The sequence below is a fragment of the Natator depressus genome, chromosome 4 (genome assembly GCF_965152275.1).
Source record: "Natator depressus isolate rNatDep1 chromosome 4, rNatDep2.hap1, whole genome shotgun sequence".
In the NCBI taxonomy this organism is placed as follows: Eukaryota; Metazoa; Chordata; order Testudines; family Cheloniidae; genus Natator; species Natator depressus.
This window is the reverse complement of record NC_134237.1, coordinates 112680877-112696685: the sequence shown is the minus strand read 5'-3', so window position 1 is coordinate 112696685 and position 15809 is coordinate 112680877. Positions and strand designations below refer to the sequence as shown.

The 15809-nt window shown below is 38.6% G+C and overlaps 1 protein-coding gene across 3 annotated transcripts in view; it reads right to left on the bottom strand.

Annotated features, from left to right (window-relative positions):
• The window catches only part of RAB28 (RAB28, member RAS oncogene family), an 89206-nt gene extending 73730 nt beyond the window's left edge, over nt 1-15476 (bottom strand). The window contains exons 1-3 of one of the 3 annotated variants that reach the window (XM_074951670.1): nt 15125-15476; nt 6573-6669; nt 418-506 (exon numbers count right to left, since the gene is read on the bottom strand). In XM_074951670.1, the coding sequence (XP_074807771.1) occupies nt 418-506; nt 6573-6669; nt 15125-15199 (261 nt within the window). In that variant the 5' untranslated portion in view covers nt 15200-15476. The remainder of the gene's footprint in view (nt 1-417; nt 507-6572; nt 6670-15124) is intronic. The other 2 variants (XM_074951671.1, XM_074951672.1) reach the window with 2 other exon arrangements.
• Nucleotides 15477-15809: the final 333 nt, after the last annotated feature.

Genomic DNA, 15809 nt, shown 5'->3' with positions numbered 1-15809 from the left:
ATAACCCCACTTGCTTGTATGAGCTTAATGGTGTAGGATTGCTCTTAATTTCCTCCTTCTACTTTTTCCCCTCAGGGGGCATCTGCTCTCAAAGCAGCCAGTATATCTACCATACCATGTGGATATCCAAACAGCCTTTACTGTTTACTGTGATTGCTTTTCTCAACCCAAGCCACAATGCATGGAAACATACATCTGTTTTTCTAGAGTTGTTAGGGATCTGCAAACTAGCACCTTTGCTGCTTTTTTTAAAGCCAGCGCAAACGTCACTATATCCAAAAATAAAACTTGCACATAAATCAATGCTAAAATAAATTTCAAATTAAGCAGATGCTTAATTTTGTGACTAAAAATGTTTCCTGAAACAGTATGATTATGAAAACAAAGTTGATAACTTTTGTTTTGTTTTTACTGTACCTGGGCTCCATAGATATATTTATCCAACATCTTGCCTCCTATTGTTTGCCCCCCTATATCCCACACTTGAAGAGTAACATTCAAGTTTCCTGAAAAAGAAAAATATGCAGATGCTGATTTCTTTGAAGACACTGATTTGATGAAGTTAGATGCAACTAAATTCCAAATGTAACATTAAAGCAGTTGATACAATTCCAGCATATTTGTACTTTTTACAAATATTTTCTTGTACACCTAATAAATGTTTGGTCAAAATACGGAGATGAACAAATCAACTGGGGAAAAAAGTTAATTCCTATTAAATTATACACATTAAGATCCAGTAAAAATATAGCTAGATATGAACCACATCTCACTGTAAATGTTCTATAGAGGAAAAGAACTAGAATGGTATAAGGTACAGTTTTCCTAAGTCGAAGTTAAATAATGTATTTTCAGAGAAGCAATCTGAAAAGAAGCTTAACAAAACAAATCTTTATACCACAATAGTTGCATTGTCCTTTATTTCTAGTAATATCAACCTAACCACATATTTTATCTCCCGTGCGCCTGTTCAACTGTCTTAAACATTTAAAACTAGGATGCATGCACAGAGTAACTCTATTTTGGTAGAGCTGTTCTCAATATTACTGTACAGTTAGGTGACTATAATGGAAATGCTAACACAACCCTATTTTCAGGGTACAAAATCCTTCCTCCTCTGCCCTCCCCCCTCCAAAGAGGCACTCAGCCATAAACCTGACTTGGCTTACAAATTCTCAGCCTCTAAGTTATTTTTTTTTAAACCAATGACTAGACCATCCCTTTTTGGTACACAACTCAAAGTAGCTTTAAATTCAGTTTTGAAGACCATTATTCTATACTGTAGATAATGGTTTTTGTTTGTTCTATACACAACCCCTAAAAAAACCCAACAAACAGAAATACCAAAATGAATGATATGCTAAGAGGTTAAAAAAAAAAATCATCTTCAGTCCATGCAAACCTGTCAAATTCACATAGTTGTTAAAGTCTATTGCATCCAAAGAACTCAATGGTCCACTGAGCCATCTTTAGATGTAATGAAACAGATGTATTTTATGAGCAAACAATCCAAATTAGCACACAAAATACATACACACACAGATCTATGCCAACCTGTAACACACACAGAGTGCATAACTTGACTGTCATCTTTTATGATCAGATACCTTCTACAGTACAAAACTGATTGTCAGGAAGCATCAGACTCTAGTACAGTAAAGTTCAATACAAATTTTCACCAATCTAACTACAATGCATACATTAATAATACTTTGTAAGTATAAAAAACTATAACTTCCAATTAATTTTTATTTCTAGACAAAAATGCAATAAAGTGACATTCCACATAAGTCATAAAATTTAAGTCTAACATTTCTTAACTCATACCAATAGTGTCGTATGTAATGGGGGAAGAAAAAGCAAAATACTATGGGTTACAGAGAGAGAGTTTTAGCCTTAAATTGGATATTTATTATTATATTACAAACTTTATGTTCTTGAGCAAAATGTTATCTATTTACCCATAAAGAAACAAACAGAGCATTTACATGAAGAACTTTCATTAGCATTAAATGAGTTACACAAGTAAATATCCCACTTATTGATGAAAATTTATTCTATTGCTTTGTGACAGTACACAGTAAGTTACAAACAGATACATGGATATACTGTGCTTGGGTTACAAAATGTAACAAGTTTCAGAGTAACAGCCGTGTTAGTCTGTATTCGTAAAAAGAAAAAAGAAAAGGAGTACTTGTGGCACCTTAGAGACTAACCAGTTTATTTGAGCATGAGCTTTCGTGAGCTACAGCTCACGAAAGCTCATGCTCAAATAAACTGGTTAGTCTCTAAGGTGCCACAAAATGTAACAATTACATTTTTATAACACATTTTGTTTTATTTTGGTTAAGTGTTCAGACTTTTTAGCCAAATCTTTTAAAATTGGTACATATGTCTCAGATGTGAATATTTCATGTGCTTACTAAAAGATTCAATCGATTCAGAATACTAAAAACAAGCTTTACTTATAAATCTGTTTTTAAATTTATGAAATCCCCTTCTTAAAAACAAAGAATATTTATGGAAACAGTGTATTTATGTTCAATATTCAAAAGTAACCTTTCACCTGTAATAAGAAACATATCTGTTTTCATAAGGCATTGACAAATTATTAAATGATGCTTTTAAAACTTAGAACATAAATCTACAGTGACTACAGATAACACAGGAATAAGTCTTTCATAACACATATGTGGTTATGAACAAACTGGTGAATCAGCACTAGGAAGCAACTATGCTTCTTCAGTGGGTAACCAAATTAAATACACCCAAAAGCCCACCAAAACAAGTCATTCTGTAGTGTCCCATATCTAACTTCATTGTAACAGGTTTCAGAGTAACAGGCATGTTAGTCTGTATTCGCAAAAAGAAAAGGAGTACTTGTGGCACCTTAGAGACTAACCAATTTATTTGAGCATAAGCTTTCGTGAGCTACAGCTCACTTCATCGGATGCATACTGTGGAAAGTGTAGAAGATCTTTCATGCTTTGTGTGTATAAAAAGATCTTCTACACTTTCCACAGTATGCATCCGATGAAGTGAGCTGTAGCTCACGAAAGCTTATGCTCAAATAAATTGGTTAGTCTCTAAGGTGCCACAAGTACTCCTTTTCTTTTAACTTCATTGTATTCGTTCTATTGCCAATTTACCATTTAATTCATGCCAGATATATGGAAAAATATATTATAAATAGTGTAACTTTTAAAACAAGGAAATTTTAGAATCATAATTGTGTGTGTTAAAATGTTTCCAAATTGATTACTATCCAATGTTGGAGACAAACACAAGTTATTGGGCTCAATACAGGGGTAACTGGGTGATCTTCTCTGGCCTGTGTTACACAGGAGGTCAGACTAGATGATCTAGGTCTCTTATAGTCTTAAAAACTTATGAAGTTTTCCCCTTCTATTAATATTATAGAAAATAAAATCTTGTTTGTCTAAATAAAGCTTCATTGTTTCATTCATGTTAAGGTGACTCCTGGCTTAAATTAAACTAGAGCAGTTACTGAAATTCATATTGATTATCTAGAGTAATAAATTAGTATTAACCCTATACTGCTTCATATGTTTTTTGCAAGATTATTCCATGTTGTGTAGTATCTATTTTGTGGTCAACTTTTTAGGATAGCTATGACAGTAGAAAAAATCTGAACAATATGACTATTTAAAATTCAAATATCAGATATGGTAACATTAAATTTTACTTTTGGCATAAAATGTATTTATCTACTGACCAATTTAAAGGAAGTGTATATTAACTTATGAGTGGCAATAACAAAAAAGTTAACTATACATGAAGAAAAATGTCAACAGTTTGCTTTTTACAGCTATAGTATGCTTTCTCCAAGCACCAAAATGAATGTACCAGTAAACAATTAAAGCTAAAGAATTCCAGAAAAATTGCATAGAGTCCATTGATGACAAACAAGAAAATTCAAGTGGAGTTGTTTTTTTGTTTGTTTATTCATTTGTTTTACACACACTTAGTAGAAAATGGCATGCATTGGGATGCAAAAAATGAGTAAACGAGAACATATAGGTTGCTTTTGGTCTGAACTGAAGCCACTAAGAGGATTCAACAGTGACCTTTGTAAAAGTATGCTTGGTGCATTGGTTAACCTTACTTAAAGCGCTGCACAGTCCAGATGAAACTAAAAACACAAGTCTGCCTACTTCTTGTACTGAAGACTTAAAAAATCCTTTTCACAGTAGAACCCTGTTTAGTGAACTGTACCCACAACCTCCCTGCAAGTATTTTGACTATGGCTCTTAAGAAGCTCTATCAGCAGAACCTCTGGCTAACAGATACACTATTTAAAGCCATAAAATCTGTAGAGTGATTGCATCCAGACTTTACAGAATATTGGATCATGAAATATACTGAAATGGATCGGTATTTGGAAAATAATTACCTGGAGAAAATTTCATGGAGAACACTAAAAATAAAATTGTTCACAATTACACTAGTCAAAAATACTTGCAACGTGTATTGTTATTTTATTTGAATCATCAACTGGTAAAATGTTATTCCACTTCTTACTGTAAAATTATATCAGTTACTAAAAAAATTGAAAAGTATAAGACTATACTGGATAAACACAACATTCCAAACCAACATTTCATTTTTATCTACTAATATTAAGTTCCTATTTGTTTTTTAAATAATTTTTTATGGGGATGGAATAATACATATTTCTGTTTGGTTTTAAAACTATCATTTCAATTTTGAAAAATCTGCTTACATTTAAAATCAACACATAAATTAGTGCTATTCCGAAATCAGTTATCTACCACCTGTCCTACTAAAGGATGCAAACTAGTGTATGTTTTTCTACTGATATTTGCATACTTTTGTCTAGTTATATTAATTCACCTTTAGAGAAATATTAATAACTTTGAATAAGCAAAACTAATAGTTGCAATCAATAAATTACAAGAATCCATTTACTGAGGAAGTGCATTCCATAGTTACTTTTTGAACTTTAAAACCTTTCCCCCCCAAAATCTGACTTTTCCATAAAAATGAGACAGAGGGACACAGTGAGAAACGAAGGGAAAAATGCATCTTTCCTGATATAAAATGTATTTCTATTTTACAAAACACAGAAATAAGAAAATATACATGGGCAGTCACTATTCTATATGTTTGGGTGTGATTTACACCTACACTCTTATTTTGAAACATAATAATTATTATGAATGGGGACAAAAGTATTATACTTCTCCAAATTTTCCACCCAAAAGGAATATTTAGAAACCCAATAATGTACTAATAGCTTCTGTATGTTCAACCACTGGAAAAAACCTTGCAAAAGTACAAGTTCTCAGCATACATGCTGCATGATTTGTGTACACATTCCATTTACAAGTGCTGCTGTAAGTATTCTGCATAGTTGTATTTCTAGAAGAGCAGGCAGGACAATAAAAAATTACTCTATCCATTTTATACAGAAATAAGCACACAGAGTTGGAATTTGCGTCAAGTCATACACAAAAGAGTACAGTGGAATAACTAATAAAATAATCTTGAAGAACAGAATCCTTTTACGTACTCCTGCATTCTATATCACTTTGGGGGAAAATTAACATAACATTAAAAAATTATTGGCAATATAGTTTTAACAAAATGAAGTTCAGAACACTGCATGTTTTCATGGAAGATTGCAAATTTCTTTTCTAGTTTGCTACTTGTATGTTACCTAAATAAAGACAGAACTTGCATCAACTTTATCATACCTGACTGCAACTTAATACTTAAAAGTGCTTTTTCCAGCTTTCATTTATTAAGCTCACCAGGGTAAATTGCTTTTAATGGAATACTTTCATGCTTACAAATTGAACAGCCACAATGAATGAATGGTTCTTTTTATACCCCCAATTGTTCAGAAACAAACTTTAAGCACTAACCATTCTTTTTTTATTATTTTTTGCATTTTCCATGCAGTGTGTGCAACTGGCATCTAAATAGTTTCTTTGCCGTCGTGAACTGAAACATCTTGAATGCTCAAACTGTATTTTTATGAGTGCCGAGGGACGTTAAATTTTAGTGGTCTATTAAATGCCAGCAATTTCATGCTGCCTTGCATAAAACAGCATTCACATATTAGAGCACAGCGATTCCATAGGTACATTATACTTCTCCCCCACAACCGAAATACAAGTTCAGTGTATTTTATCTAAAAAACTAGATTTATTTCAAAATGCAAAGATATTTTCAGTTAATACATAATTATATTTGGTTTATGTTGTGTATTATACTACTATCCACTTGAAGAGGTTAATCTTAATAGGGATACCAAAAAGTAATATTTTTTAAAATGTGGCTAATAATGGTTCTAGGAAAATAACAATCTTTAAAAGACAAACTGCCAGTACACAATCCTTTTTCACTTGGTGTCTACATAATAAGAAATCCGAGAGAAACTACCCTCAATAGCCATATTAATTGTTCTATTTAAAAACATCTGCATGAAAAGCACTACCTTACGTTATGTATTTCATTCTCAAGACCTTGTCGCTGGAGTTTTACTATTGCCACCACTTTCAATCTAAGACTCTTTATTCTCTTACCTGGTAATGTTATTCTTTTCAAAAAGAAGTCCAGTCCTACAGTCTGTCTGTACTGTTTCCCAAAAGCTTCTTGGGCAAAACGTGTGGCTAAAGACGTCTAAAAACAGAACCATATCAAATTATTTGGTATTTTAAAGGCTGCAAACCCAATTTAAACCAGTCCTAAATCTTATAAAACAAAGGTAAGCAACTTTTTAATCAATGCCAGCTAACAATATTCTACGATAGCAGACAAGCGTTCTGTCCAGTTTAAAAAATAAAAGTAGATGATAATGGCAAGTTATGTCAGCAAAAAAACAAAGAGTAAAACATTCAGCATGCTTCCTAAAAATATTCTGATATTAAAAATGCAGAATTGTGTTACATTTTTAATTGAGTGCCAAATAGCGCACTCTGCTCCATACAAACATACGGTGATATGGTCTCTACCCCGTAGGGCTAACAATTGTTAAAAAGAAAGTCCTGATTTCTACAACACAGGACCATGTGCACAGCACTAATCACAAACCTTCAACACAGGGCAACTACTCACACACAGATCCACACTGCAGGTCTGTATGGTTGCAGGGATCCACTTCCTGCACAAAAGTTGCAGGATAAGGGCCTACCTGGGGACTAACCTAGTGCCTGATCCTGCAAACATTTATATGCCTATTGAGACTACACACATGAAGTTTTGCATATATTGTGTCAAACAGTACGTTGGGAATTGTTTTCCTAGTGTTAAATTTCACAAATTATGTCATCATGAATGTACACGGATACATAGAGCTGCCTTTTTAAATAACAGATTTCTTAATTTTTACTAGGAACCTCAAAAAGGGCATGCTTCTAATGACTTTAATGTGCAGAAATTAACAACGTATGTATTTTCTGTTTCTTCATGACCAGTTGTAATCCATTCATCAAAGGCAATAAAAATACATGATATAACGTAAAAAGGATACAAAAGAATAGAAAACACCAGTTATACGCATTCCTAGAACTGTTGAAAAAAAATAATGTGATGCCTTAAAACGTAGTGTGATGTTGCTTAAAGAATGTATCCTATATCAAATCATTGCCAGGCATTTATCAGTCTCTTGTTAACATAACATCTACAAACTGCAGAAATTAGCCATATTTCTGCCTCTATTTGTAAGGGGAAAAAAATATCAGGAAACAGCTTCACAAAGCCCCTACACTGCCAGAGACTGACATCCAAAGTGAGTAAATAGGAATCTAGCCAATCTTTAAATAAACCACTAAACGACATCAAGTGTTATTAAAAATGGGTAGCAGAGGATATCCAGTTAACATACAATATATTACAATAATACAAATAGTCCTGTTACTGAAAACCAGACATGTTACACTACTAATGTATTAAAAAAAGGGGGGGGGGGCACTGTAACGCTCGCTCTTGTTCTACAACAGCTTGTACCTTTTTTCATGAGAAGTTATTTATACACTACCACCACCAAAGGACTTCACAATTAAGGAATCAAGCATGAATAGGGAAATAGGGATCCAGAAAGTTATTTGTGAAGGAAGTAATACAAGACTTAATAGTTGCTTGATTGTATCATTCATATTCCCACCACTGTCAGAGATTAATAGGTGTCTTGAACTCAGAAGATATTTTTAGACCTGATCCAAAACCCAATTAAATTAATGAGAATCTTTTAATTTACTCTAGTGGACTCAGGCTCAGAGAATTAGAAAATCAGAATTAGAAAACAAGCAAACTATAATTAAATAAGCATATTCATGCCATTTGTACCACACTTGACAGTGAAAAGGTTGAGGATCACAGAGGATGAGAATCCATCTGTCACCGCAAAGCTATCTGACAATTATTTTAAAGTACATATTCAAAAAAAATTCAGTAAAAATTTTGACTGGAATACCACTAACTCATTCACATTGATTTTGTAATCTAACACTGAGCATTTGATCATTTCACAAACAGTATTTAAAAAAAAAAAAAAAAAAAAAAAAAATCTATCACCACCTCAGATGTAGCCAAGTATAAACAAAGCGCAGAAGTGCACTATATAGGCCTTCTTTTCCTGTAAACTGAATGTTTAATTACAAAATAGGAACTTTTCCCTTGTAATTTCCCCTTTCATTAGTGAATAATAACTAGCACCTGGGATGCAGAACAAAATATAATCTGACTATATCATAGGGTTTTGGAATATATAAAATCCTAATTTAGATCCATGATAAATAAGCAAACCCTCCCCTGTTTTAAGGGTACAGTAAATATTAACTTTATCACTCGGTGACACTTGATATTCCCAAAAGGTTTCTAGGGGTGTTAATAAAAATAAACACCACATTCAATTAACAGCCAACCAATAAGAGCAACAAGTAATCAACAGCATGGCAAAGTTCTCTTAAATAGTTTTCCTCCACTCTCCTGAATGCAAAGGAATTTATAGCAGAAAGTCATTGACTAACTCCTTTTTTAATTTTTTAATGAATGTTAGCGCTCACGAAAGGTGTAGGATTGCCAGCCGTGAAGACTGGAGTTCTCTATTCATTCACAGAACAAGTATTTATCCACAAGAACACTGACAGCAGCAGTTCAAGTCCTCTACACATGGAAAAGTTGTCTCCATGCCCATTCAGGTCCATCCACAATGCAAAAGCTCCCTGCGATCCTAAAATTATTCTCTAGAGGGGTTCTTGAGAAAGGTTTTAGGTAACAATTTGGCAGCAGCCATGGCCTATGTGGTCAAGGTAAATTATTTTCCATTCCAATGGTTGATGAAAGCCTTTCTAGCTCAAAAGAACATTTTCTGTGACTGTTTTTAACAAGGTTTTCCCCACCCAAAAAGTTTCGTTAATCTGAAGAACAATTTTGTAACATAGACTGGGTCTCATTTCATGACCTCTCTACTATGACTGCCAACCAGAGTGCCCGTTGTGTTGGCAGACTCTCTATTTAGGACCCAATTCAGCAAAGCATTTAAGCACTTGCCTAAATATAAGCATATGCATAAGTACTTTGCTGAATCGGGATGGCTGACTGAATCTGGGTCTTAATGCATATGCCTGATATTTATTAAGCAGCCCAGTCCCTCCCCTTTCAGCTAAAGTTCTTGGGGTGTTGAATTAGCAATTCATATAATTAAAATCATAAGAGTAGAAGAACAACAAAGAGCTTAAAAGCCAAAGCAGCAGTTTTAAGAATGAGTGATTTGGGGGGAGTTCCCTACAAAACAAGGATACAGTTTAATGTAAGGGGTGAAGGAGAGGAGAAGACTGCTTGCTCATATTTTTAGATCAATCACCAACTAGTTGTATCCCCTGTGCTGGAAATTGTCCATAAATTGTCCTGAAAAAGAGCTCTGCAGCTCAAAAGCTTGTCTCTTTCACAACAGAACTTGGTCTAATAAAAGAAATTACTTTGTCTCTCTCATATCCTGGGACAAACAAGGCTACACCACCACTGCAAACATTCATTTACAGACAAACAAAAAAATCAGACTGTCTGAAAAACAGTTACCATCTGTCAAATGTTAGATGGCAAGTCATGGTATAGGCCAGTGTTTCCCCAACTTGGGATGCTGCTTGTTCAGGGAAAGCCCCTGGCGGGCCAGGCCGGTTTGTTTACCTGCCGTGTCCACAGGTTTGGCCGATCGCAGCTCCCACTGGACAGTGTCAGTTATGCTTTCCCACCAGCCATGTTGTGGGTATTTGTAGAGCAGGAGTAGGAACTTCCCAAAGGCTGCCCTACTTGCTTTTTCCTCCCTAGGAGGTAAATTTTTCAGAAGTGCTAATGGGACTTTGGCTGTTACCTCTGGATCCAACAATAAGGTCTTCCATCAAAGGTTTCCATTTTACCAAACCCGTTGAGAATTCACTATCACTACCCAAAAATTAATCTGTATTCCCTCTCACCTCACCCCTTCCAGTTTATCATGTCTCTATTTATAGTAGCAATCCCCACTGGACCACATTCTGTACCAGCACCAGATTGTAAGAATCTTAGTTAGATGCACAAAATGACAGAACACTGTAGGGCACAAAATGCTTTAATTTTTGTACGGGTTATGGAGTAACTCAAGTATGGATAACTTTTCACTGAAGAAAGTCTAGGTCTAGTTTATAAAAACACAGTGATCTAAAATTTTGCTTATTCCTAGTTTACAAAGCAAATAATTTTATAATTTTGATTTTTTGGCCTTCCCACTCCACTGCGACCCAACAATGAAAAACTGTCCTATAAAAGAAAAAATGGCCGATAAATGTTTACAGACAACCTATTTATTTTCACTATCTAGGTTTGCAAGCCTGAATATGGCTCTTTGAATAGTTTCTCCATCTGCAAAATGGAGACTACGATAGTAATCTACATGATAGTGGTGGAGTAAAATTTAATTAATGTTTATAAAGCACTTTGAGATCTTCAAATGAAAGGTAGTACAAAAGTACAAAGTATTAGGTGGGTAGTGAGGCTATAAATGCTAAATACTTTTTAGTTAGAGAAGGAAATTCCAGTTCATTAATGGCTGAAAATAGTTACATGATGAGTAGACCAATATTTACAGCACTTCCTCAGAGATCAGCAATAATGAAGTCTGAAATTATGTTGATCAATGAGGTTACAGAATGTGAAAATAGAGAGTCTCACTACCCACAGGTCAATTCAAAATTAAAAAAAAAGAGGAGGGGGGGAGAATAGACATCAGAAAGATCCAGGAGCAATGCACAGTTGAGAAGCCCATCTCAAAGCTGATGTACGGGAAGAGGATTTTAGGATTCCTACCAGGGGCAGGACACAGTTAAGTTCCATCTTTTCTATCAACCTCAAGACCCACACTCATCTGGAAGGGAGAGAAGGAATGTGCACTGCCCCTTATCTCCAGCCCGAAAGCCTCCTAACTTTTGGGGTGGTCCCAGCTATTCTATTCTTCCTCCAACCTCCCAGTAGGTAAGGGGATGGTGCATTTCTGCTGCTCTACCCACTCCCATGACCTTTATTTTTCCAAGAACATCTTACCCATGAATAGCTCCGGAACCTAGTTCCACAGAGAGACACAGCTTTCCCGAGCAGCAGCAGAGCAAAACTAATGTGATTTTTGTTAGTTTCACTACTGCCATGTTTCTCAACATGCAAACCAATGAGCGTGTGGAAAGATGTAGAAGCAGAATCCAGAGACTGACACCATTTTTTCCAATTGATATTAATGTCACTAATTTTAAAAAAGTTTGGTTTAGTTTCTGGAGGGGAGGGTTTTGACAAAAGCTCTCGTTCCTGAATTTTGGTCCCTTTTCTCTTTCCCTCCTCTTCCTTCCTATAAAAGAAAGTCATTTCTTTTATACTGCTGTGTATTTTTGCTTAACTCAATCCTCCTTTTCTGTTTCAGATTTCTTTTGCTCACCTGGTTTAATCTGTTTTCCTTATTTTTGTCTAACTCATTCCAACCCTTTTTTATCACCATTTTTCCCTTAGGTCATGCATTGTTTTCCCAATTTTTTTTCTTTTTAATATTTTCTTAGCATTTTTTAAAATTTTAATCTTTTGTTTATTTTCTCCATTTTATTATACTGTTTTTCTTCTGGCCTGTGTCTTTGTACTTCTATCAGTCGCTCCTCCCTTTCTATCATGCTGTTACCCTTACGTCTCTCCTCCAGGAGCAGCACTTCCACTCCTTCCCATCAAGTCAACCTGATTTAGAGTCCCCAGCTACCCTGAATCGTTCCCATTTCCCTTACCACCCTGCCATGTCACCACTCAGGTTTAGCCCATCTATCCCTCCATCTCAATCTATGGAGAGGTTGACGGGCCAAACCTGAGTAGCACTGTGACATCTGACAGGTCTCAATGCCACTGCTGCGCACTGAGTGTTAGGTGGGCTCTCTCTCCAACCTTCCCCTCCAGGTCTCATTTTTCAGAACCCCCACTATACTCGTGTATATTTGTGTAGCAAAAAAAATACACTTAGTGACCTTTCCATGAGTGTTTTTCCCCACACACCTGTCATGAAATTTTCTCAAAAAGTGAATGGGAGTGAAGCATTGCTCCCCGCCTCATGAATGGGGCACGACTGAGGAGGAGAAATGGAAACACTGTCCTGGACTGCAACTGCCACTGAGCTGCCTGAGCAATTTTGTTTTTAAACTACTGCCAGCAGTTCCACAGAATTTGAATCCTTCCCCCTATCTCCCAGGCATGACACCAGAAGACATGCAAGTTTGCTGCCTTCTTGTAAGCTGGCTGAATCATTGTTCCTTAGGAGGCAGGAGACCAGTGTTGCCAATGCTGGCCCGGAGGAAGAAAAGGAAAACATGAAGTTCTGGATCTCAGGAGGGAATGAGGGAATATATCTTCTGCCACTATTCCCATTCCTCTCCATTGACTGAAGATCATAGTTCCTGCAGAGAGGGGAATGTGCACAGTGAATGGGGGCTGAGAACGTGCACAAAGGAGGCTGGATGAGAAACATATACAAGAGGGAGGCTAGGTGGGGGGTAAAGAAACTTATGCTTATACACACACCATTTTAAGAACCAGGGGGAACAAGTGACAATACAAGAGAGGAACTCAAATGGTTCGGTCTTAAGAGGTCTCCAAATTCAACTGAACTGGCCCCAAGGCTGTATTTTTATCCCCCTCATTCAGGCTATCAGACCTCTTTTACTTTTGCAAGATTTTTCTGCAAGGCCCAAAGTTGCAACTTCCTCTTCCTGCAACTTCCTGCAGCAGAGGATTCGGGATGCACCCAGGAAAAACCGTCAAAATGCACCAATGCTTGTAATTCTAGTTATGGTAAGAGGTCTTGCCATAAGGTGCTAAACAGCAGTAGTGAAAAGGACTTCTTAGTTTGATTTGTATACTGGGAAAGCTAAGAGCAAAAGACTAGAGCAATCTTGAGCATTTATAATACGCTCCTTATATTGTCACTTGGAATTATTTGTCCACTGATTCAAACATAACACTATTTTTATGGCACAAAAGGTTTTCTTTACAACCATTAGAGCTAGATACTCTTTTCTTTAAATGAAAGAGTAAAGTCTACATTTAGCCACTTGCCTTTTTCACCACAGAGAATTTTCCTACTTATCAATGGCAAGCAAATTTTCCAACACCTGCAAATTATACGAAGTCTTGGTTTTTCACCTGAATCATAAGTAAACCAGTTTTTCTGTGTCTAAACTTTTAATTTCCTACTAGAAAGTCAGTAACAAAGGAGAAATTGTACTTTTGAAATTCACATTCATGATGGAGATTATCAGGTATGTCTTATAAACACATTCAAGATATGTGTAATAATACATACACTATGATCACTTTTTGTTGCAAGTAAAGATCAGGTCTTATTGTCTTCTTTGGTGCATAGTGACCTGTGCTTTGCCTTCTTTGACTCTAGGCTGGTCACGGACCTCATGTAGTCCACAATTCTGTAACCATGTTATTTGTTAATTACGTTCCTAACCTTCACAGAAAGAAAACCTTGAAAACGTGAACCAAAATTAAAATACCACACTGGTGGTACCCTTCCCATACCCTGAAATAATAGCTCTGACAAATATAAAGTTGCCTCATTCGTGTGAGTAGCCTAGTAGTTTTTGAAACCTTAAGAACACAACTTGAATAGCAACATTCGTAACTAGTGCACTGTTGATTATTTCAGCAGCAACATCCAGCTAGTATGTTTGTCCTCGAACTCCAGATTCCCTCCCTCTGCCTTGCCAGAACCCCAAATCCCTTCCCAATGCCTGTCCAGATGCCAAAAGCTGCAGCTTCCCCCCGACAACCTCTATGATGCAACTATGCCTTGCCAATACAAAGTGTGCAACATACCGAAAATATGGGAACAATATAGGATAAATCGGTTTTAATGTCAAAATAAACACCACAAAGGCGACTGTAGTGATTGTATTAACAACTTTTACCTTTATTAAGGACTTTTATACTTGAAGTTCAGCCAGTCTAGAATTCCTAGTTTGCCGCACCAGATCGTGGCAGGACGCAGGAGCCTTGCCCAGAGTTTGAGTGCCAGTTGCCAGGGGGCGGAAGGGTCTAGAGGGCTGCTGGAGGCCACTGCTCCTTGCGCCCCACAAGACAGATGGGGCTGGCCACAGCAGCCTCCCCTCCCACTGCCTGTCTCGGGGGGCTGCGCTGACAGCGGGGAACCCTCATCGCTGCCATTCGCTGCCCCAAGAGCTCTCTGGAGACCCGGCCGGAGAGGCCGCTCGTGGCGCGATTGTTCCACCCCCACCGCCGCGCTGCGGGCCTGGCGTCCGAGGTCGTTGGACTCCCGGGGACGGGGCTAGGGACAGCGGCCGGTCGCCTGTCAGTCACTGGCCAGATATGGTGACAACGACAGGCGCGACAGACACGAGACGCTCGTGACGGGGGCAGGGGCTTGGCTCTTTGAGCCACGCGAGCCGCACGCGCTGCTAGCCGCGGGGTGGGGCCGGCTGGGGGGCGAAGTAGGTGGGTCCGGTGCACCCCCGGGACGCTCCGCGGCTGGAGGGGACAGAGAACATCCGGGGGAGGGCCGGGGTGCAGCCCCGGCAGCGAGGAGCGGGGGCAGACGGGCCCCGGCACTGACCTTGCCGGAGGTGCCGTCCCCCAACACCACTAGCTTGAGCTGCCGGTCCGGACTCTCCTCCTCCGAGTCCGACATGGTCCCTGCGCCCGGCGGGGCGGGGAGCGGGTGCCGCACTCACGAAGCCGCTACCGGCACAGAGGCCGAAGCCGCCATCTTCCCTTGATGCGGCCGCTGTCACTAAGGCCGAGCCTGGGCGAGACCACCCCGCGGCCGAACCGGAGGAGGGCGAGAGAGACGGGGCGGCGGCCCCAGCGGCCGCTCCCCGGCCTGGGAATCAGCTCGCTGGGCCCCCCGCGTCCCTGCACCCTCACAGCCTCTCCCCCCTCCCTGCGCGATAGTGGCTTGGCCCGGAATTCTGAGCGCTTCAATGGTTTAATCCCTTCGTGACGCCCGGCGTGGTAACTAAGGGCCGTGGAGTGAAAGGTCACCGGGCGGGGAGTGCCGCAACTGGCTCCGCCCCCTCCCTTCCCCAAGGGGGCGGGGCTTAGGGGATTATTTGCCCTCTGCTCAGGAGGTGGGGCGGCGGGGGGCGGGGCATGGGAATTTTCACCCCACCCCCTCGCTCAGGGGCGTGGCATTTACTCCCTTCTCCGAGCGCTGGGCGAAGGGGGTGAGCAGAGGGTTCTTTTGCCCAGGCCGGGTGGAGGACCCCCCCCCGCGTCGCTCGGCCCTAGGAAGCGGGGGA